This window comes from Ptychodera flava, chromosome 5, assembly GCF_041260155.1.
Source record: "Ptychodera flava strain L36383 chromosome 5, AS_Pfla_20210202, whole genome shotgun sequence".
In the NCBI taxonomy this organism is placed as follows: Eukaryota; Metazoa; Hemichordata; class Enteropneusta; family Ptychoderidae; genus Ptychodera; species Ptychodera flava.
This window is the reverse complement of record NC_091932.1, coordinates 33,484,048-33,505,733: the sequence shown is the minus strand read 5'-3', so window position 1 is coordinate 33,505,733 and position 21,686 is coordinate 33,484,048. Positions and strand designations below refer to the sequence as shown.

General features: G+C 37.2%; 1 protein-coding gene across 6 annotated transcripts in view; it reads right to left on the bottom strand.

The window, feature by feature from the left end:
- Nucleotides 1-395: 395 nt before the first annotated feature.
- The window catches only part of LOC139133573 (short transient receptor potential channel 7-like), a 68,793-nt gene continuing 47,502 nt past the window's right edge, over nucleotides 396-21,686 (bottom strand). For 4 of the 6 annotated variants that reach the window (XM_070700303.1, XM_070700304.1, XM_070700305.1 and 1 more), the window contains exons 3-12: nucleotides 18,310-18,440; nucleotides 17,262-17,786; nucleotides 16,006-16,399; nucleotides 15,078-15,220; nucleotides 13,630-14,264; nucleotides 12,272-12,467; nucleotides 11,253-11,414; nucleotides 10,264-10,335; nucleotides 5,716-5,757; nucleotides 396-5,051 (exon numbers count right to left, since the gene is read on the bottom strand). In XM_070700303.1, the coding sequence (XP_070556404.1) occupies nucleotides 4,464-5,051; nucleotides 5,716-5,757; nucleotides 10,264-10,335; nucleotides 11,253-11,414; nucleotides 12,272-12,467; nucleotides 13,630-14,264; nucleotides 15,078-15,220; nucleotides 16,006-16,399; nucleotides 17,262-17,786; nucleotides 18,310-18,440 (2,888 nt within the window). In that variant the 3' untranslated portion in view covers nucleotides 396-4,463. The remainder of the gene's footprint in view (nucleotides 5,052-5,715; nucleotides 5,758-10,263; nucleotides 10,336-11,252; nucleotides 11,415-12,271; nucleotides 12,468-13,629; nucleotides 14,265-15,077; nucleotides 15,221-16,005; nucleotides 16,400-17,261; nucleotides 17,787-18,309; nucleotides 18,441-21,686) is intronic. The other 2 variants (XM_070700307.1, XM_070700306.1) reach the window with 1 other exon arrangement.

Genomic DNA, 21,686 nt, shown 5'->3' with positions numbered 1-21,686 from the left:
TGGTGTTATTGTTGGCCAATAAAATTCAACGAAAATGACTGTTGTGTTGCTGTTGGTCAAACGTAATGTAGATATCATAAGAAACGCTACAAGGGCACTATCCTTATTTTACCTCTCTGCCAACGTACACTCTCTTCATATACTTTTACGTCACAGTTTTCTATAAAAATTTTGGCAAAAATCTGACAAAAATTGACTGAGGTATATTTTATAAAGGCTACAAAAATTGACTTTGGCGCTCAAGGGGTTAATGTCTACTAATTGCCACCCTCAAGACAAGAGCTTGCGGAGGAGAGCAAATTTTGGTTGTGAGTGATGCCGACTTAAAATGTATTGAGTGTTGACATCAAGTCAGCATTTAGATAAATCATTAAATAAGTCAACATCACCAACAATTACAAATTAAATACTTTATTACAAAAAGATTTGTGGAAAAAAATGATTGACAATTATCAGCTTAATAATGTGCCCATACTTCCAAAACTAATACTGAAAGCAAATGACATGAATGAAAGGTTTCTATATTGTGCAAGAAGTGTAATTCTAAATTTTGTGTCTTTTTCAGTGATATTCTTAATCCTTGCTGACTTATTTCATAAATCACGAATGAGACACTATTTTGAAAATATGTATTGGCATAACAGAAAAGTAAAAATGAAGTTCACAACATAAACATCTGAAAGGCACTTTCAAATAATTTTTTTTCAATTAAAAAGCAGACATTCAAATTCGCAATACATTACAGGTATAATTTCAAAGTTGTTGGAAGATAAAGACAAGATCATAAAGTGTAAAGTTCTTCGAAGGGTTCCATTTATACAACTGATTTTGAAATTTTATGAAATTTCTTCAAAAATACATCCAAATCATTCTAGTATAGTTATTATTGACTTCTGTTTGTTCTCTGTCTTCACTTTGGACATGCAATAGATTTTGCAGATAAATCAGCCCGATATTAAGCAAAGTTGGTAGAGTTCATTTTTCATTCAATTATTTTATTTGTAAGATTCTATACCTTGACGTAACATTAATAACTGGCCATTGCAACACATGGTTAAAGAATGTCCAACACTTGAACAGATATAAATTACAAAATTGATATTATGTTCCTTGTCATAACAGTTTGGGGACAAATAAGTAAAATAATCAGTCTTAATTTGTCTCCGGTTTGCTTTATATAATATATGTGACACATATACCTAGGGGGAAAAGGAACCAAGAATTATTTATGCACATACATGACATAAGCATGGATGCTCTTGTATTTACAATTGATTAAATTCTTTTTATGATAACGTTTATCTCAGAGACTTTACCAAGATAACAATACCAGTAAAATACGATGATATAATATGCAAAGTAACTATCCGATGCAGTGTGTTCAGTAAAAATTGTATGGAACCGTGATAATCACAAAGATCTTAATATTTTTTTTCAGATAAAACAGGTAGAAAAGGCTATTTGTGGGATTTTTTCTGTTGTCAAATTATGGAAGAAGACCCCTTTTGGAAATATAATTTTTTATTTTGCTCCTCACATGACCTATATTTCACACCAATTGTGTGAGCTACGCATGCACATGGGCCTTATAGTAACAATTCTTAATTCCTGCTAGTGAACAAAAGAGTTTCACATGAGGTATAAGAAGTACCTCTCGTAACATGCGATCAAAAACATGCAATACTAAAAAATCCAAACTACTGGTTTTATAAATTTTAATCGTACAACTAACGAGAAAATGAATTTCTTTCTGAGTTTTCACAGTGAAGCATACTTCTTATGTGCCATTCGTTTATATAACATCAAGATTGCTGTTTATTGTTTGACTAGTCGCACGTATTTGCTCTATTTGATGGTATAATTTATCAGTTTCTCAAACTCCATGAAATGTAAAAGCCACAATAAATTTCTCATGTAAATCAACTTGATTGCTTTCCTTCAATTTGTTTAACATTTACTGATGATATGTAGGATAAACACAGTTTGTACAATGATTACGCAGTAAATTTTACATGTTTGTTTAAAAATATATACAAAAGTATTTCATAAAGATGATGGCAACGCAAAAAATGATGGAAACAGAAAAATCTTAATAAACACGGTGGTACTATTATGATCAGGGAAAATTTTAAAAAACTTTTAATGTTTGCAAAACGAAATTTGATAAAAAATACTGTTGTCAATTGCAACTTTGCCTCGCTGTCGTTGCATGCAAGGAAGCGGATTGCAGAGCTAGAATGGACGCCAGGCGCCGCCGTGGAAACCCCGGAGTGTCAACAACTATCAATCTACGCACAACAAAATGTCCCTTACAATATATTTATTTCAAAATGTCGATGGAATGTTTTTTGCCAGTGTAATCTAACATTTCGAAGCTACTGGGGAGCGACATTTTATGTCACATGAGGAATGAAAATCTGCTACGATGTACCCATGACGTCAACTGTAGGTGTTTACAATATAACTCGATTCTATCTTTCTTTGTTCATGACACGCGAATTTTTTTGTTGACCTTTATTAATTTTTGTCGATTTAAGGTAAAGTACACGAGTGAAAAATATGTAGAATACCCCTTTCTCAAACTTTAAATTTATTCCTTGCCGTATGAAATGGTTATTTTACTGACGACCGATCGCATATCTTTTGGTAAATGTAAACATCGACATCGCTCGCACAAACAGTGTTTTGTATGTTTAAATGCCCCTTAGCGGTTATCATTATATATATATATATATATATATATATATATATATATATATATATATATATATATATATATATATATATATATATTTATATTTATACACACACACCTCAAATACCACTTGAGACGTCCAAAATCACCAAAGTTAGCTACCGATTTGGGCCAAGTGAAATTATCAAATTTAATTTTGAAAGAGCATGAATCGAACTTTATAGGTTCTGTTGTCTTAGTTTATAACTTGGAGGCGGTTTAGGCACACAAGGGATCACCCAGAATCACAAAAAAATACATAAACGCCCGATACTTCCTCTATTACTTAAAAAACAATGATTCTAAAGTCGCATTCCTTGACTGATATAATCGAGGCTTGATCCATTTATTTCAGGAGAGGGATAATGAATGATAAACAACTCTCATCATCTATACTGTGACGATCTTAAAGTGTGCCACTGAGTTAGAAATTATGTTCAATTTAAGTGAAAACAAAAACACAAAAGAGTGACAAATTTGCTCTCCTTGTTTACTATGTTTATATACAGTCTATCAAAAAATACGTGCCATCGCATGCAAATTATGTACCCAAGCCCTGTAACCTATCTAAAGCAGACTGTCGTTTATCCATGCAAATATCTCAACCCGAAAGCTCTACTATTATTCATTGATGAACGTAAATGCATCTCATAAAAATATACTGAATCAATCAAGTGTACTGCGACTGTGCATAAAGGGGAGAATGTGATATATTAACCAAAATTTATGTCTTGGCCGAAATGTCCACCTTCAGGCCTCAAGCTCTTTTTCAAAAACAGACTATGATAAACGTAAATTACCATACATTAAAAATAATTTACTTTATCACTACCAACCTTATAGACAAGTAAATTTTAAAAACTTTGAAATGTGCAAAGAATTTTCATATATATTAAACAGTAATTGTTTAAGGATATTTGTACTAGGCACTACACCACTCTCCGCTCCGGCCAATGCCTGTCTATTCATTTTGCTCGAACCATCTTTACAATAACGAACTGGATATACGCCTTCCCCTTGTGTTGATTCGTCGTTTTCTTGTTCATTGAAGGCCAAATATTTGCGATTTTACACAGTTCAGCTGCTTTATCCATAATACTTTATAATTACTGTCTATTTTCGCTTTTTGTCATCTGAGATAACTATAATCCATATGTAGACAAACAAAGTTTTGTTATCCCAAAGATATTCCATTCAAGAAAACAACAACATCTCTGCAGTACTTGCATCATGGGACACCAAAACTGTAAAAACTTTGACCCTGCCCTTTCACAAGATTTGACCAAACTTTAACCATGAATACGTTGAGGAAACGCTTTAACAGGCTGTCTTTCTTGTGGAGAGGTACCACAGAAAAAGTGAACGGATATGTGCACTTCCTCCTCCGATTTGCCTTTTGTACCAGATTTGCTAAACAAAGTAGGTAGTAATATTTAATTCCTAAACCTTCATCAAACGACGGAGAAATCTCCAAGGCTGGTGTTTAGAAGCAGGCAATGTTCGGTCCTGTTTTCCCGCATCCTATCGAGGCAAACCTTACGAAGAACTCCTTCTCTTGCTCGGGAAAAAAGGAAGCGAGTCTGTAAATTGTAAGAGTTTGGTTTCGAAGTGAATGCAGTCTAAGTCTAAGTCACAGGTGCTGCATACGATTTGAAAATTAATTGTATTTTCAACAACTATCTCCACTCCCCAGATCTCGTTTTTCAACTACAAAATTGCTGCTTTCAACTTACACACTGGAGACATGTTTCTTGTCAGTGCTGTTATTTTTGTCCTCAGACCGCATGCTGCCGAGTACAAGTTCTGTATCAAGTGGATTTGAGACTGAAGGGGGAATCGTCGGTCGGTTATTCTGCGCTGCAAACGGTAATAACGATGGGAGAATATTCTGTGAACGACGCCTTCTCCCCGCGTATACAGCCTTTCGAAGTCCTGCCCACTTGCTGTTGGGCCTCATAAGTTCAGACCGACGAACTGGTTCGTCATCAGATTTGAGTGAGATATCATCCGCGAAAGGTAAGTCTACCTCTTTCATCGTTCGGTAAACTGGATCGCGGAATGACTCAACACCGACGGGCCCTTGATTGGCAATCATCTCGACATGATCAAGTGCACGGTTTATCTCGTTATCTTCTTCAACAACCTCTTCACCGGCTATTTCTTTCATGGTGTTGCCCATTGTGTCTAGCGTTTCCTTTGTCTCGGATCTGAGACCGGACAAATCCCGTTTGAGCTGCATGATCAGAGGGTCTTTCTTCTCTTCATCTTTCTTCAACTTAGCAAATGCGTAACGCTGACCCATCTCCTTCATTAGTTCCTGCAAATGTTGGTATGTTGAAGATTTTTCATTTAGGTCGATGAATGGTTATACCATTTAAGATATTTAAACAGAGTTTCGGGACAAGCATTGGGCCTTTCCGAATTTCTGCAAAAACGCAGGCCGCAACCCTATTAAAATATATATTTTTTGAAAACCTTTGTATTGGTAAACGCTGTGATTTGTATTTTGCAATCATTGTTAAAATATATATTTTTTGAAAACCTTTGTATTGGTAAACGCTGTGATTTGTATTTTGCAATCATTGTTTACACAACAATCATGTGACAGATAATTTGAATAATCTCTAAAAACATGAAGAAAATCTCATCTGTTATGGGTATCATGGCATAATTGACTTGACGCTGACTGCAGTGCCAGGAAAGTTTGTAGAGCATCTTGTTGCAAGTTCGAATCCAACAAAACATCACTCTGTTTTTACGTATATTCTTTAGTTATCAAAAATCATCAAATGAGGCCTTACTTTACAACAACAGTCATGCAGATTTCAAACTCAATTGTGTTTTATAGTCACCGATTCAGTGCAGGGGTGAAAAATTTCACACATTCTGCATCTCTAGACCCAAACTTGAATGGGAAATATTGCAGAGGTACAATTTAACATCTGTTCAGAGAGGTTGGACGAATTTTGATGTAAACTCACATAATAAGATTGTACTTTCTTCTCGCCCGTGGGTTTCTTTCCCTGCAAAATGAACACAAGAATATTGTTAATATTTATCGTCTGAACTGTTACAAGTGCCATAGTTTATGGGATTAACAACCCTTGTTCTAGTGTTTCACAGAATAACATGTGAAATGTGCGCTGTTGCAGTACTTACACTGTGGTCCGGCGAAACCACGATGGATTTGATGAATATCATTATTTTGAGTAACATCCTTCCTTTAGTAGTCAATGCAGTGAATTGTTTCTCATTATGAAACTGAATGTACAGTAACAGTGTCCAACCAATTTATGACGTCACATTTCCAACTTAATCGGTGCAATTTAAATTTCGAAGCATATGCGATTTCTATCGCGATTATATGTGAACAGGGGATAGTGCAGTGTTTGGCAATACCATTGCCTTGCGCGTTGAAATGCAGAAAATATGGTAGTATTGTCATTGTCTTGAAGCCTTCACATAAGCTTTTGGTATGAGAATCCATTGGGAAAAACATATTCAAAACATGGTGTAACAACGCAAAATTTAATGTATTTTTGCAGAAGAACTTATGAGAAATTTTTAGTAAGCAGTTATTCTTAGCGCTTTTAATAAATATGTTATTCTGCATAAGTATTGTTTGACCAACAGCCCACTTCTTTTAGTTTATCCTCTATCTGAATGTTATTTGTAAATGATGGCTCAGAAATATACATTGAAAGAAAATGGTAGTGCTTCATTCTTCATTAGCTCTGTACAATTTTGAATGCTGAACGTTATCATTTTAGCAATATGATAAAAGGAATTTTCAACGGTACGACATTCTGCGAGATATATCTCAATAACTAGATGGAAACACTCATTTCATCGGCGCTCTCTTAATCGATTAATTGTTACCTAAAGATACAATTATAAAGAGAACGACAGCATTTTTGCTTTTGCGTTGTCAGCCATTTCATTATATGCTGGAGTTCCGAGGTATATGAGTGCTATCTTATGAGTCACTGTAAGCTTATATAGCCCGCATGTGGCTATGTGAGCAAAATGTCATGTGCATATTTAAGATTTAACTGAACAGAAATATTTAGTCAACGTGAAAATTGATCCCACCTGTGCAAGCCACATTAACAAAAAACTGACCAGCGTTGTCTAACCTTGAGAAGAGATAAAACTGACAAGTATTGTCTAACCTTGAGAAGAGATCTAAGTGCTTACCAACTCTTTAGCAAAGGAATTGTTTTAAAAGGTATGTCTAGTCGGAAAAATAATTTCATATAAAGCGAATTAGTGACTTATCAACATGCATTTACCAAAGCATACCACCTTGACAACTTAAAGCCCGAAGTACCGACCTCAAGTTGAATGACATTTGGAGCAGTATTCTTATGGAAAAGTTCATTTAGTATGAATGCAAGGTTTGTGCAAAATTCAGTGCGTAAGTTTGATTAAATCCTTATCAAGTGTAACTCTTATTTAGAAGATTCTTACATAGGGATCTATATGATAGTTGACCCGATATTTCCAGAGAGTGTCACATTATGTGCCCCATTTACAGACCGATTTCATTGCAAATGCAGACTGAAGTAAATCTAACGCTGAAAAATAACAACGCTACCGACAAGTTAGTATGTGATTTGTTACAGTTTTCCACCTATATTAGTTTAATAATCACAATTAGTACATATTAACTTTAATGAGTAATTTACACGTTTAAACGCTGCAGAAAATACATCCTGCCCACTTCTCACGTTGACAGTTATATGCACCTATAAGTAAACTACTTGTAAACCTTCTTCAACGGTTATTTGCCCAATTAGAATTTTTTAAATATGCAACTTGTTCCTGCATTTACACTTGCATGCCAAACTTGGGACAGATGAGCAGCGACTCAGATGGCCATGTTACAGCTGACTGGTACGTAGTAATTATTCATGGCGGGCGTCAACAAAAGCTATCGTGCAGCTGATTGGCTGATTAGAAATGATCAATACATATCGATAAGATTCAGCCAACCAATAATAATCAAGCTTACAAGCTGCTGTACAGCTCTTGTAGGACATAAATCTGTGTGCTCTTTTCACTATTCAGAAAATGTTTCATGGAACTCTTAAATAGCTAGTATGTATTTTTGCAGATCAGTGAAGTCCATGTAAACAAGTTATTTTAAACTGCAAGCGCTTATAAAAATCTTGTTGAGCACACATTTCTGAATATACTGTGTACGCTCTTGTATGATGATTTGCCTTGCAATATCAAAATTGAAAATTACTTTTCACTTGCAAATTACCAACAACTGAACAGTAAACTGTCATCTTTTGTAGTCTTGAGGTCGTGCGATGTGTTCATCTACAAGTTGAATCAAATTCTTGGCTTACATAAATCTATCGTACCTATGTTTCCACAAGTTTGCAAGGGCATTTGTATACTCTTTTTGTCATGGGTTCTGAAGAGAGTGTTGGATATTGTATGTGCATGCATTTCCGAAGCCTTCTAGCCAGTTCAGAAGATGTGCAAACATGAAATTTTTACAACCTGAAATGTTAAAATCGCAATAGGGAGGAAATATGACGTCAGAATAAACCCAATAATCCAAATAATACAAGGTAATAAAAGTACCAGATGGCATAATCACTAATATTTACAATTTCAGGAAGGACCATCATGAACTACGAATATAAGTAATTAGTGGTGGTACAAGGCGTCCGGAATGGGTAAGCGTACCCTGCTAGCATGCTACACCCCGTCAAGAATGGTCTAAAAGTGTCGAAGTCGACAGTAAACGATAGTAATCCAGCGAAGCTACTGAATCACGTCATTAGAAAAAGTTAGGATTGGTGTCAAGGCTCATTCGTGTAATGTGTCGTATTTGGAAACTATGTCTCCATATCTACCATAAAACTTCTTAAACGATCTTTCAAGCCTACGTTCCGAGAAGCCCTGCCTCACTGACAGTATTGCCAATGATATATGGTCTTACTGGAAAGTCGTTAAATGAAATACAAGCTCTACAGTGTCTTGGTTGTGAACTGTATACACCATAAGCTGGAGCAGATGAAATATTGCTGGACAAGTATTTCAAACTTTCAATACTTCAAGGTCGGTAGACTCAATCTAACGTAAATCATGGTAAAATCGTTGTGATATTAAGCAATAAACCACAGCCAGCGTTGTTATGCCACGAAATTTTGAAGAGTTCACGACACATGTGCGCGAACGATAGCGATTGCATACATGGAATGAACTGGTCAAAATCGAATGGTATACCACTTGGTGAGGTGGTTTGTCGCTATTATATCATAATTAAATTTTAATTTCGGCGTGAAACGTTCGAAAGGAATTTTCTGTAGTTGAAAACTCGTGACTGCTCAACCGTTCTATATTGCGAATATAGCACGTTTATTTCCACGTCTCCAACAAACAGATCACAGTATTTGCGTCACCAATTATACTGGTATGATATTATATACTATGCATATACAAACGGTCTTCCGGAACTGAGATCGGTGATACAGTAAACGATGTGATCACACCTAAGTAAAGTTTGTCAACTTTCCTCAGTAAGAAATGACTATGTCAATCAACAAAGGCTAAATAACGACACCACAAAGGATGCCAATATGAAGTTACTCCTTTTTAATTATCTCAAAGTATTGCCACGACTTTGTGTGACGATGATTCTGTGATTAAAGCGCCTACTGCCCTTTTATGCGTTTCGATTTCCTTGATGTAGATCAGATGGTGATTTTCATAAACTACCGAAAGGTTTCAACTCTAACTTTCAAAAGTCTATCATTACTCAAGGGTTCAAGACAATCCTCGCTCACATTGGCAACAAGCATATACAAACAGTACGGCTGTGCCCTTTATACCATCACCACTTGTGCCCTGTGATGTGTTAGTTAAGCCCCAGTGATGCTTACTTTCGATGACTTTTTCATTTTTATTTTATAAATCAATTGCAACTTCTTATTCTACTTCCCAAAGAATGTTGAAACACCCACTATTTAGCTTGTCAACTTGGCGTCTATATGTGTAAAATGCATGGTTATTGTTTACATTTGAATTCTCGTCCGGACCAGAAGTCAGTTTTCAACATTAACAATGCAGTTTACAACCATAGGGGCTGGGTTGACAAGCTGGATGCTGTGTATATTAACATTCTTTGGGGAGAAGAACAAGGAATTATGGTTCATATTCAAAATAAAAATGTTGAAATTATCATCAAAAGTTAGCATTACTGGGGCTTTAAGACAGAAGCATTGGATTATTGACTGTGGGGATGTTGATTAGTAAGATGACTCCAACACAAACAACACAAACAAATGATGAGACAATCGTGATAAGTGTGCCAACGACCAGCGTGAAAGTAAAAATATCGACTTGACAGACTTCGCATTCGCGAAAACATGGTTTAGTTGGTGGACATGACACAAAGTGAATTATTTATCCGCCCAGTGCAATCACCACATGGTTAAACCTGTCACCCTTTGGTTACGGCCAATCATCAGCTTGTTACTGAACGCAGCGGCCCAGTAGTGTATACTTACTGTCCATTTCCGCAATATGCCCCTAAGTTTAGCACTAGGTGCACTGGATCTCCTGAACTGAAGTGGGATTGGCTGGAATTCAATGTCATGAAGAATGACAGTCGAAGGTGTTATTTTAATCGTTTTGAAACAATCCGAGGGGTAGGAAGGTAATCATTTTAGAAAATGGACAGAGTCTAAATGTTTTGGGGCGCAAAAAATGTGTATGAATATATGTACTTTCAGGCATATTGATGGATAAGTGTGACGTTTAGACTGTTTCTTATGTCAAACAGTCAACTACATATCTCCAGTTTTAGATGTTGCTAGCATCTTTGACAGATTTCAAAATGATGAAAAAATGGAGTGATATACTCAACCAGTATGTGGGGTAAGAGTCCAATCGAGAAAATGCTACTTTGTGAATTTTGGGTGATTTATCATTAAAGATGCGGCGATAAATATGGAGAAGGTATTGCCAGTTAACACTATTATAGAACCATCATCATAGTAAGGTATACCTTCTAAAGTAAAATGTATCAAGCTTGTCATTTGTTTGTTTTCCTGAAACATCGTTGAATAATGGAAACAAAGGTTAGATTTTATTGTTTCACTGGACACAATGTTTGCAAAAGTAAAAAGACTTATTATTTCCCGTATTCTGCCCAGAAGAATTATATTTACCGCGCGCATGCTGTCAAACCGGTATCTTTATTTTATAAACTTGTTGTGGGAAACAGCGCCAGTATTTGATGAAATTAACCACATCAAAACAAAGAAAATAACATAATCATGATTAAACACTAAATTTTCATTTCTCTTGTGCACCTTGGGATAAGTTAAATGTCACAACTTAGACATCTTAAGAGTTAAATCGCTGTAAAAAGGCACGCAAATTGACATTCTTGGGATATTAAGCAAAAAGCAAATATCACTTAAATCGGGTATATACGAAAGTCATGTCAACATGGAGGAAAATCAAAATGGGAACAGTTATCTTTGAACCTTACCTTTTGATCTTCCAGACAGTCCATGGCGTGGCACTTGCATAACTTAGACAAGGAACTCATTGATGGTAGGAGGTTGAATGGAGCGGACAGAGCCGTACTGGTGTCATAGAAACTTATCCAGAGTCTAGCACGAGAGAATTTCCAATGTGTGTCTGCGTCCTCCTGTTGAAACAAAAACAGCGAAAGTGTTTGTTGAACTTAGTCACATCAAAACAAAAAGTAACACATTAAAAAAGGAAATTTCAATTTTTGTTGTGCACGTTGGGATAAATTAAAGGTATACTGATACCTGTTCCAATTTTGCCACAGTTACCATGGAAAAAGAAAATCTAACCAATCACAGATTTTTAAAAAAGCGCCCTCACAAGAGCATTTTGAATACAAAGGAATGCTCCTTTGACCATATATGGGCATATTTAAATTACAGGTGACTGTATACCTTTTAGTGTGACAACTGAGGCATTTTGAGGGTTTCACTGTATCACTATATAGAGTTTGTGCGCAAGCGTAAAAATATATTAGATCAAATGGTTAAGAATCAAGAATTTTTTCTAAAATATGACATGACACTATTAGATTATATGCCACGTGCTGTTCATGTTTCATCTAAAATTATGCCATTGAGTTACCTTTTCACCCTGTAACAGGTTTGGCCTTACGACTCGCTTTAAAAGACAGAAATTTCCGTGGATTTCTGGCGCTAAGACATACAAATAGACGGTCATGTTCAAGTCTGAGAAAGGTCTCGGATAGGCACTCGCGTGACTGTCAGACGAACTTGGATAGCCGATTACACTGCTGTCACATGACCGGTCTGGGATAGCAAATTATGTGAATGCAACTTGACCGTTTTCTATCCCAGACCGGGAATTATTTCCCTACTCCTACAGAAACATGAATTTCAGTGACCAGGATGATTGTGTTGGTGTCCACTGCAGGGGTCTTTGTCACAGTGATCTTCCGAATGTCATGACCTACATTCAGATTTTGAATGACTTGATCTGGAATTGGTCAATTACCTCAATTCTTGTGTACGTGTTGCTCATCATGGCAATTAAGATGTTCAGGAGCACGACAATGGCAACTAGGTTGTACGCTGCATACAAGGAGAATCCCAACATATCTGTGAACCAATGGTCGTTGTCTGTTTTGAACGCATTCATATCTGATAGGCCAAACAAGGTCCAAAATAGGGCCATTATCGCCTTGAATAAACTGTAAAAAAGAAGAAGCCAAATACAATATTCAAGGAACTCTTTAAAGATATTCGGTCACCTGTTTTTTAATAGGCAATCAGATTTTACGCGGGTGGCCGCTTTTTAAAAGGGCGCCCCACGGCATTTGTCATGCCATGGCATATTTAGTAGCGTTATCTGCATGACGTATCAAATATGCGACTGACACCTACAGATGTTACGGGGTAGAACGCCAAGCCCCGCCCCTTTACCATATATGGAATATGCAAATTTACGGTGACCGTGCACCTTTAAGCCCACTTGTGATATATTGACTATTGCTTACATGGTACATCTGCAAAACTGGAATTTCTATGTTGCGCGTCAGTTTCTTTCCACATCATCTTTAATTCACTTCGTATATATGCATTGCTTGACTGAACATACGCATTCACTTCATAATCAGGTATGAACTGAAAATGCTCACGTGTTTCAGTATATATTGCAGTTGTCTGTGAATTTAAACTTTTGCTACATATTTTCAACTTCACTGAAAGTGTTATGGTCAACATCGTGATGAAAGTGTTATGATCAACATCGTGAACAATATTCACCACAGATTAATTCCAAGATCATTATGTAATTAGCTGAAATACAAATACTAAATTTCTAGCAAGCGTATTGCCGTTGGTCAAGTTTTTCAAGCTGTATATGCCAAATTGCGAAGGTCATTAGATGTCAAATTACAAATTAGCTGATACGAAAATGCAAACTATCTTTCACCTATATGACATAATTATCTCATCAATATACATAGCAAGTTTCGTAAACTTTCTTCAGGGTCCTTCCAGTCTTACATACCTAATTGGGAAAATTCGTTAAATATGCAAATAGCAAGTATTGTCAACTTTGGTCATGTCAATCCAGATATATATCCCAAATGAGGAAAGTTCGTCAAATATGCAAATTAGTAATATGTTTATCTAAAACTGCTAAAACAACTTTATGATTGTTATATTAGTGTATCTCATGTATACATAGCAAGTTTCGTCAACTTTAATCCTGCCTGAATCAAGATATATCTCTAATCTCTTTGTGCACTTTGCACAAAGCTCAAGAGATTGCTCTCAATGATTTCTGCCGATCAGGAGATCAATTAGAGGATGATGCACAGCTTTGGATATTATCAAAGAAGATGTTACCTCATTGGTGAATCAGAACAAGCTACACTCCCGGCGGCTGCGCATTCTTGTAGCTTCAGCAAATAGGTACTGAAGTGGTACAGCTGGTGAAGTCCAACAGAAAACGCAATTAACACCAGAATAAAAATAGCCATGAACTTCATTATGTCTTCTCCCATACGACCAAATGAGATTTGCATCGGCCCGATTAGTAAATGTACCACAGTTATTTTGATGAGGCTCAGGAAACTCAGCGTCTTTGCCAGAGCGATAACTCCTTCTGCAAAGAGTGAAATCCGAATTATCTCAGCTCCATGCATCTCGTCAAAACCTGCACCTTCAGAGGTAGGTTCTGGCTCGTTACTGCCTGGTCCTCGATTAACTATTTTCAGTGGTGAGGGTGAGCGTTTTTTCCTCGTCTTTGGGGCATCTCTGGCTTGGTTCAATACCTCCTCAAGTTGTTTAATGAGAGAGGTTATATTGACTTGAAAGTCCTCTTGGTGCTTCAACAGTGAGTCCAGCTTTGAATTCAGACAATCCAATTCTTGGCTTTCCCATGATGCAGCTGGACAAACTTCATCAGTGTAGCTCTCAGTGGCGTAACTGCTGTTTCCTACGGAGCTCTGGAGTTCAGGATTCATATTCGCATTGGCAAACTGTAAGATGATGGTCGAGTTGACTGAAACACATCTAACAGCAGTAACACTAACACTTTGATTTAGAGTCGGATTTTAATTAGGATGTAGAATTCACATACTTAAATGAAAGACGAAGTTTTAAGTCATGCCTAATGTTTGTCTCACCCAATGAATTAAGGTAGTATGCGCCTCAAAAGTGAAAGACTTAAACTTTTCCTCAAAATTTCCTAAATGAAACTTTATAAAAAATGGGGGTCACCGTGCAAATTTTGGTACTAGAGAAATAAATAACCCAAGATTTACAGATATTTGAAATTCAAAATGGCCGCCATAACTGTGTTAAGTCTATCGAGAAAAATAAAATTTTCGATTTTCAAAAAACTAAGCCGGTGAAAAGTTTTCTTACACCAAGAGCTTTAAAAATGAACCCCCACATGCACAAGTGGTGTATCAGAAAAGAATTGTAAAAGTTTGCGAGTCCAAATATCGATCCCCGAGGCGCGTTCTACCTTAAGTCACTCTTTGCTTCATCTACTGCAACCAAAAAGGGGAAATTTGTTATAACCTATTCAAAATAAATATAAACATCGCAATTGTGTTATAGTTAATTGAAGTAACAGTAAAATCTGCTGCCTTCAAGGTCATGAAGGACTTGTTTCAATAATAGGGTTTTCCTCGCACCTGAGAATAAAGCCAGCCGAAGAAGCCAAAAATTTCTGACAGACGTGGTGAAACATGGCGTCTTTGGCATTTAGATGGTCGAAACTCACCAAACTAATACGTTGGAAGTGAAGGAAAATGAGCTTTGAAAAGTGACGAACATTTACTTACCTTAAAGATAACACTTATTCTGAGTATAACCCAGATCCAGAAGAGCAGGAGATTGAAGTAATCATACATCTTTCCTTGCATTTCATACGACAGCGTTTTGACACCTTTCGTCCAGAGCTCACGGACATTTGACCACGTTAAAGCTGACAATATAAGTGAGAAATACATTTATTAAAGATGTTTAATTTGCATACACCATCCAGCGACCCATAGGCGAATGTAACATGTGTATAGGCCGCATATCGGCGCAGAGCAACACACGTTTATGGGCCGCGTATAGACGTAGAGCAGACTTTCAGCCATCGTCCGCTCGCACGGGTCGTTTGTTCGACTACAGTCTCCCACTGTCCACCTGATTTCAGGGAGCATCAGGCTGCCCGGACAAGAGACCTTGGCGAGCGAAGATGACTTGCAGCCAACAAGTAACTGTGGTAATAAAATATTGCACCATACAAAGTTCTCGTGCGACGATTTTAAGTCCCGGTATCGTTTCTTGTGGTGTTCATTGAGTATTGTTGCGCGCGAAAACATCTTAGGCCAAGTTTATGAATTAAATGAAGCCTGAAGCTGGTTTACATAAATATTTCCATACTTATGCGAAAGGCGGGATAAAAGTTGAAGGTTTTCCTAAATTTCCTATCATTTTAAACATTGTGGGAACGGGATATGATAAATCGGTTATTACCCAGCATCGCCAGCCCCCTGCGCACTAACATCTGTGATGCGTCAGACGCTAGATACTTCGTCTCGTGTCTGACGCAGCATTGATGTTAACTCATGCTGATACGACACAGGAACAGGCGATATTGCCTAAATACTCGCTAAATATGAATACGGTCGGTCAAACAGGGGCAATAAGTTTCTCAAACGTCATTATAGTCGTTCAGTAGTTAAAATTGTGCTTTTTTTCAAACCAAGATAACCTTACCTGCTACCCATAGGACGATCAAGACTTCGACAGTCGAAAACGACAACTTGGCAAAGGCGTTGTACTTCTGTCCCGGAAGCATAACAATGGCTCCGGACAGATGCATATAGAGCTCGTGTAGGGTGTATTGCAGTTCAAAGCTCTGTGCACACAGCAGTACCAAAAATGTCAACATGGAAGCGACGCTACAAAGGAACTTGACATAGGGGATTTTCAGCAGCTTGCCTGGGCGTTGGTATGGCGCGAAGATGTAAAAAATTGAGAGAATGGGGAAGGATAACATCATGAGTAGAGACTTGGAGAGTGTCTTAAAGCTGCTCTGTCTTCGCCAGTTTGGAAGTCCTCGGTACCACATCTCTACAAGCCGATGCTGACAGTGCGCATGGGCCACGAACTGTAGGACAGAAGTTGGTCATGAATTATGGAATAATGTTCCTTGAACGTTCAAACTTGCAACAGATGCCTAGACTTTAAAAAAATTGACTACTGCGGTTATATATAAACAAATCAAATGTTGGGTAGGATGATCGCCACAAAGAGTGCACGTGTATTTTAAAATATAATTATTTGCAACTTTCAATCCCAAAATCGTTTGAAATGCCTAGTGCTTATCTTGGCAACATGTATTCGATAAAATGTTAGATATTATTGTTAGGTTCGGACTAGAATTCATTCGTCACCACCGTTATAACACTTCGTACGAAAGCGTTTTGCTCGCCCCGCCACTTTCAGTCATATTTCAAAGAAGGAGAGAAAGCAGAAGAAAATGTGACAAAAGTTTTAACCTTCTCATTTCTGTGAAAATCGAAAAAAAAATTAGATTATAATGAGCGACGAGCCTCTGACTACAACATCCAGATTTTCTATTTCAACAGCGTGGGAACTAGAAGAGCTCATTGACAACAAAAATTCAAGTGCAACCAAGGACGTTATACGGTATGCTTAAGATGTTGTACTTCTTTTTGTGAAATTGGCCCTGCCATTACTGCTGCTTAGGGTAGCCCAGTAAATTATTTTTTCAGTGCCAATAGGCCCTACATCAAAGTACATCTAAAACAAGATCAAAGAGCATGAGCATGTTGTGTGTTATAAAACACCCATAACTTCATCTGGCGCAATTAAAAATCTGAAAACGTATTTAAAGTTTTGGCAACATCCTACTTTTAGCTTGAAATTTAAGTTTATATTGTTTCTTAAACATTGGCTATCTATTCTTTTGTTTGCTATGACGTCTGACATCCGGGTGTAACACTTACTTTCTTTTGATCATAGTCGATGGCAGTCTTGATCTTATGAGGTACAAACAGCTCTTCACTCAGTGCGCATTCTGGCTGATGTTTTCCAGCGATGGTGCCGTTCTCCTGCGCCCTGTGCGTGAGTGTGATCGTTTGCTCTTCCGTCGATTGGACAAGTTCGAGAAGATCCGCCGCTAGCTCCTCACATTTTGTGGCAAGTTCGTCAAACTCGAATCGGAATTCAAAATGCTTGATGCTAAAGTCTCTCATTCTGCGGCTGAGTTTGAATGCGCGCTCGATCGGGTCGTCTGCTGTCAAAGTAATGTACGCTTCACTGGTGAGTGCGCGGTATAAGTTGAGGGCGCCAACGGAGTGCTCCAGTGAGTCCTCATCTTCTCCATGAACAGCAGATGGGTCCTCCACCTTCGCTCCATATTCAACCACCAAGAGTTTGAGAATGTCATATTGATTGTTCTGAGCGGCTAAAACTACAGGCGTAACGTAGGGATGGAAATCGCTGTTCCTTGCGCGGCAATACAGACCAAACTGTAAAATAAAAGTAATAATAATAATAATAATAATAATAATAATAATAATAATAACAACAACAACAACAACAACAACAACAACAACAACAACAACAACAATAATGTATTTAATGATTGATACCTTTTAACCAATAAATATGCAACATAATTAGAGTTTCAAGACTGGGTTATTCGTTTCGCAAGATGTATATGATCAAATTGGTCTAATCAAAGACTTCTTTAAACTTCAAAAATTTATCCGTACACACATCATGAAACTGAAAATTGATAATCGTTACTTCAATGTCATTTCAAATCACCTTTACATGGCGCGAAAGGTCGCTCATCGTTGGAGCTCCGCCCTACAGAAACTGACATTACAACATCAGTTGTTGAATGGCCTTCGAAAGGTATGAGAATGGCTGAACTATTCCCACAGGCAATTAAAGTCATTTAACTTACTATTCATTTTTCCCCTGTAGCCATAATAAAGAACATTCTATTTAATTTCAGGGGTGGAATAAGACTGTTATACAACTTACAGGCAACAGGTTTTTGCATTCGAGGCTTTCACACAGCACTCTGGTCTCGATTATGAAGTTGTGACTGACAGCTCGAAGCAGCGCATCACCAAGCTCTATATTTTCATTGAGAGCCAAGATTTCAACGATGTCTGAGGAAAAGGAGAAGAAGACATAACGAAATACATCACTAATCAAACGCCTTTTCTTCTGCATTAACCTCAGCCATAAATCGTGAAGGGACGGATGACCATTGAAATAATTCAACTGAGACCATTATGAATAATTCGAATACACTTTGACCTGCATACTCCTCACCACAATCCCCTGTGTCATTCCGGACAGATATTAGAAATCATTTCATATCTTCTTCGTCAAATAAACATGTTATATTTTTCTTTTGCCACTTTGAAAAGTCACGGTAACCCATCATGAATAATTTTATACGTTATTCGGGTATACAAGTAAATACGACACGTCTGGTATTTCGCGGGGTCAGTGAATCGTCTGCAAGGACTCCAACACTGTCTTGTAAATGTTGGCAATTTCTGCTTCCAAAGAAAACAGGAAACAGGACAAGTAAACAATCTCATAAACAAAACATAGGGCCAAAGTCCCTGAAGCTACTATAGACATAGATACAAAATTAAGTATTTCCTGACTGTATGAAATTATCTCACTAAGGTCATCCTAGGGACTTGTAAACCAAATATTAAAGCTGTCTGACCAGCGGTTTTGAAAGAACAGTTGACAGAGCTCTGCTGTGTTATGTAGAGAATAACCTTTTGTGACACATGTATTGATGAAGAAGGTGGATATCTTTGATTAACATTGTAAGTGAGTTCTGTTGAATAAGTTGAGACTGTACATACTCAGAGAAAGCACACTAAGAGACAAATGTTTGAAACTTAAGAAGTTCAAGGTCATCAAAAGCATGTAACTTTCATTGCACTGTTTACACAGATTGCATAATTGCTATAAATAGCACATGAGGAATTTTACAGCCCAGCTTTACCATAAAAACCCTATCACTTTGACCACTCTTTTAATTGACCACTCTATTTTTTTTCCTCAAAAAGTGATTTTATTTTATCCTTACCAAGTCAACCATAAATGGAAATTAGAACTTTCTCTATCTCTATCTCTATTGACTATTTTGAGCAATTTCTTTTAGATAACATACAGGGCACAATAAATGACGGTTCAGAATATGTCAAAGTTGGGATTCAGGAAAGTTGCCTTTACATGTTTTAATCCTCCAAGATGGTAAGCATTTCATTATGAACTGTCAAAACAAGTTGAGCTTTCTGATAATTCTACACTAAAATTATTTTGGCTTTGATGATTTCCTAATTAATTCAATTATTTAAAATCATATTAATTATTTTTTTCTGGGTGAATTGATAGGGTTTATACAGTACAAGAATTACATACAATGTAAGTCAAATTATGACCAAAAATGACAAAAAAATTCCTTAAAAATACACATTTGCATATTTCATCACAATTTGAACAAATCTAAGTTGGGTTACCCCTAGGGACCTGTATACCAAATAACAAAGCTATCTGACCAGCGGTTATGAAGAAGAAGATTTTTACCAAAAACACCTTTTTTGGCATTAATTTGCCTATTTTCAACAATATCAAAAAATTAAAAAAAAGAGTTTCTCAAAATCATATTTTTCATCTACACAACAAATATCAAATCAGTAAGTACTGCGGTTCTCAAGATATTTGAGTGGACGGACGCCTCACAAACGGACATACATACATACATACATACATACATACATACATACATACATACATACATACATACATACATACATACATACATACATACATACATACAGACTGACGACGGACGCCGGACGGATACCCATCCCAATAGCTTCTATAGACTATAGTCTATAGTAGCTAAAAATTGGTTTCTTTTAACAAGAAAACAATGGATTTCGTTTATCTTCAAATGTATGGGCATTTATGTCGAAAAATAGCAACGCGTACATTATGACGACAACGACGCAGTCTCAATGGACGTATGTTCCTGCAGACAGTGAAGGACGCCTGCTTATTGGTATCAACATCTGACGCTGCAAATTAGTTTATGGAAAAAATATAATTTTCTGCTGCTTCTATCAAGAGAAATACAGATGAAACAAAGCGTTGACTTTTATGACGTTTGTTTTCTGACGTTTTTCAGTGACAGCCTAGTATAGTGCCTGTCATCATTTCAATAGCGCCGCCTTCGGTAATAATTTGATATGAATCAGACTTCAGTGTTGGTGTCGTGAGCATTGTGAGAATTGTCGATAAGGTAATATGCGCCTCGAAAGTGAAAGACTTGAACTTTTGCTCAAACTTTACTCAAGGAATCTTCGAACCATTCTTTTTCCAAATAAAGAACAAAATATCTGGGGTCACCGTGCAAATTTTGGTGGTTGAGAAACAAATTACCTGACATTAACCGATATTCGAAATTCCAAATGACCGCCATCCCTATGTTAACTCTATGAAGAAAAATACAATTGTCGAATAAGTAAGACGGTGCGCTGTAAAATGAAGACACCCAAGTGGTATATCAGAAAAGAATTGTAAAAATTTTGGAGTCCGAATATTTGTCCTCGAGGCGGTAATTTTTCATTCTGACTGTAAAATAGCGCCTACATCCTATGTTGTCACTCATCTCGTCCAAACGTTCTGTAGCGATCTGGCGTTGCGACTCATGATTTTACGCTCACGTGGTTTGTTTCAGATTGACGCTGATACATCCAAGCAAGGAGCAAATTAGCATATCACAGTGTCCGAACAGTTAATTGGTTAACAGTTCGGAACAATTGTTAACGAGGGAAATTTGAAAAGTGCCGTCTTCGCACGCGCACATTGTACAACGTGCGCAAAGAAGTTACAGGTGTCGTCTGCGACCGAAGCGAGAGATGATAGCTAATGAACTTCTCGACATCGACTGGCTATATTAGAGTGACATTATCTATTTGCTGTCCCTCGGGCCTCGGGCCCCAAAGCAGTCTGCTTCTGCCGCCCTACGTCCTTGTGAAACAGACTGTGTTGGGGAGGCGCTCGGGCAATAAACGTAAGCTGTTACCCTCATGGCCGGTCAATATGTGCATTCCAGAACTCGACCAATAAAAAGCTGTTTATTTGTGCTGTTCTGATGGAGGTAGACATTGTGTGTTCTTCCTATCCTTGAAGATCGAAAAAAAATTTTCTCCATATTTTTGCACGTTTTTGTGAGCTACTATTTCGACCATACCATCAGTCATGACGATCATGTGGGCTGACCATTACCAGTTAAAGTGTCTCCCCCTGTATACACAGCTTATCGGCTAATGTTCTTCCCGTGCAATCGGCACATCAGATCCAGGGCGCTGTAATGTCGG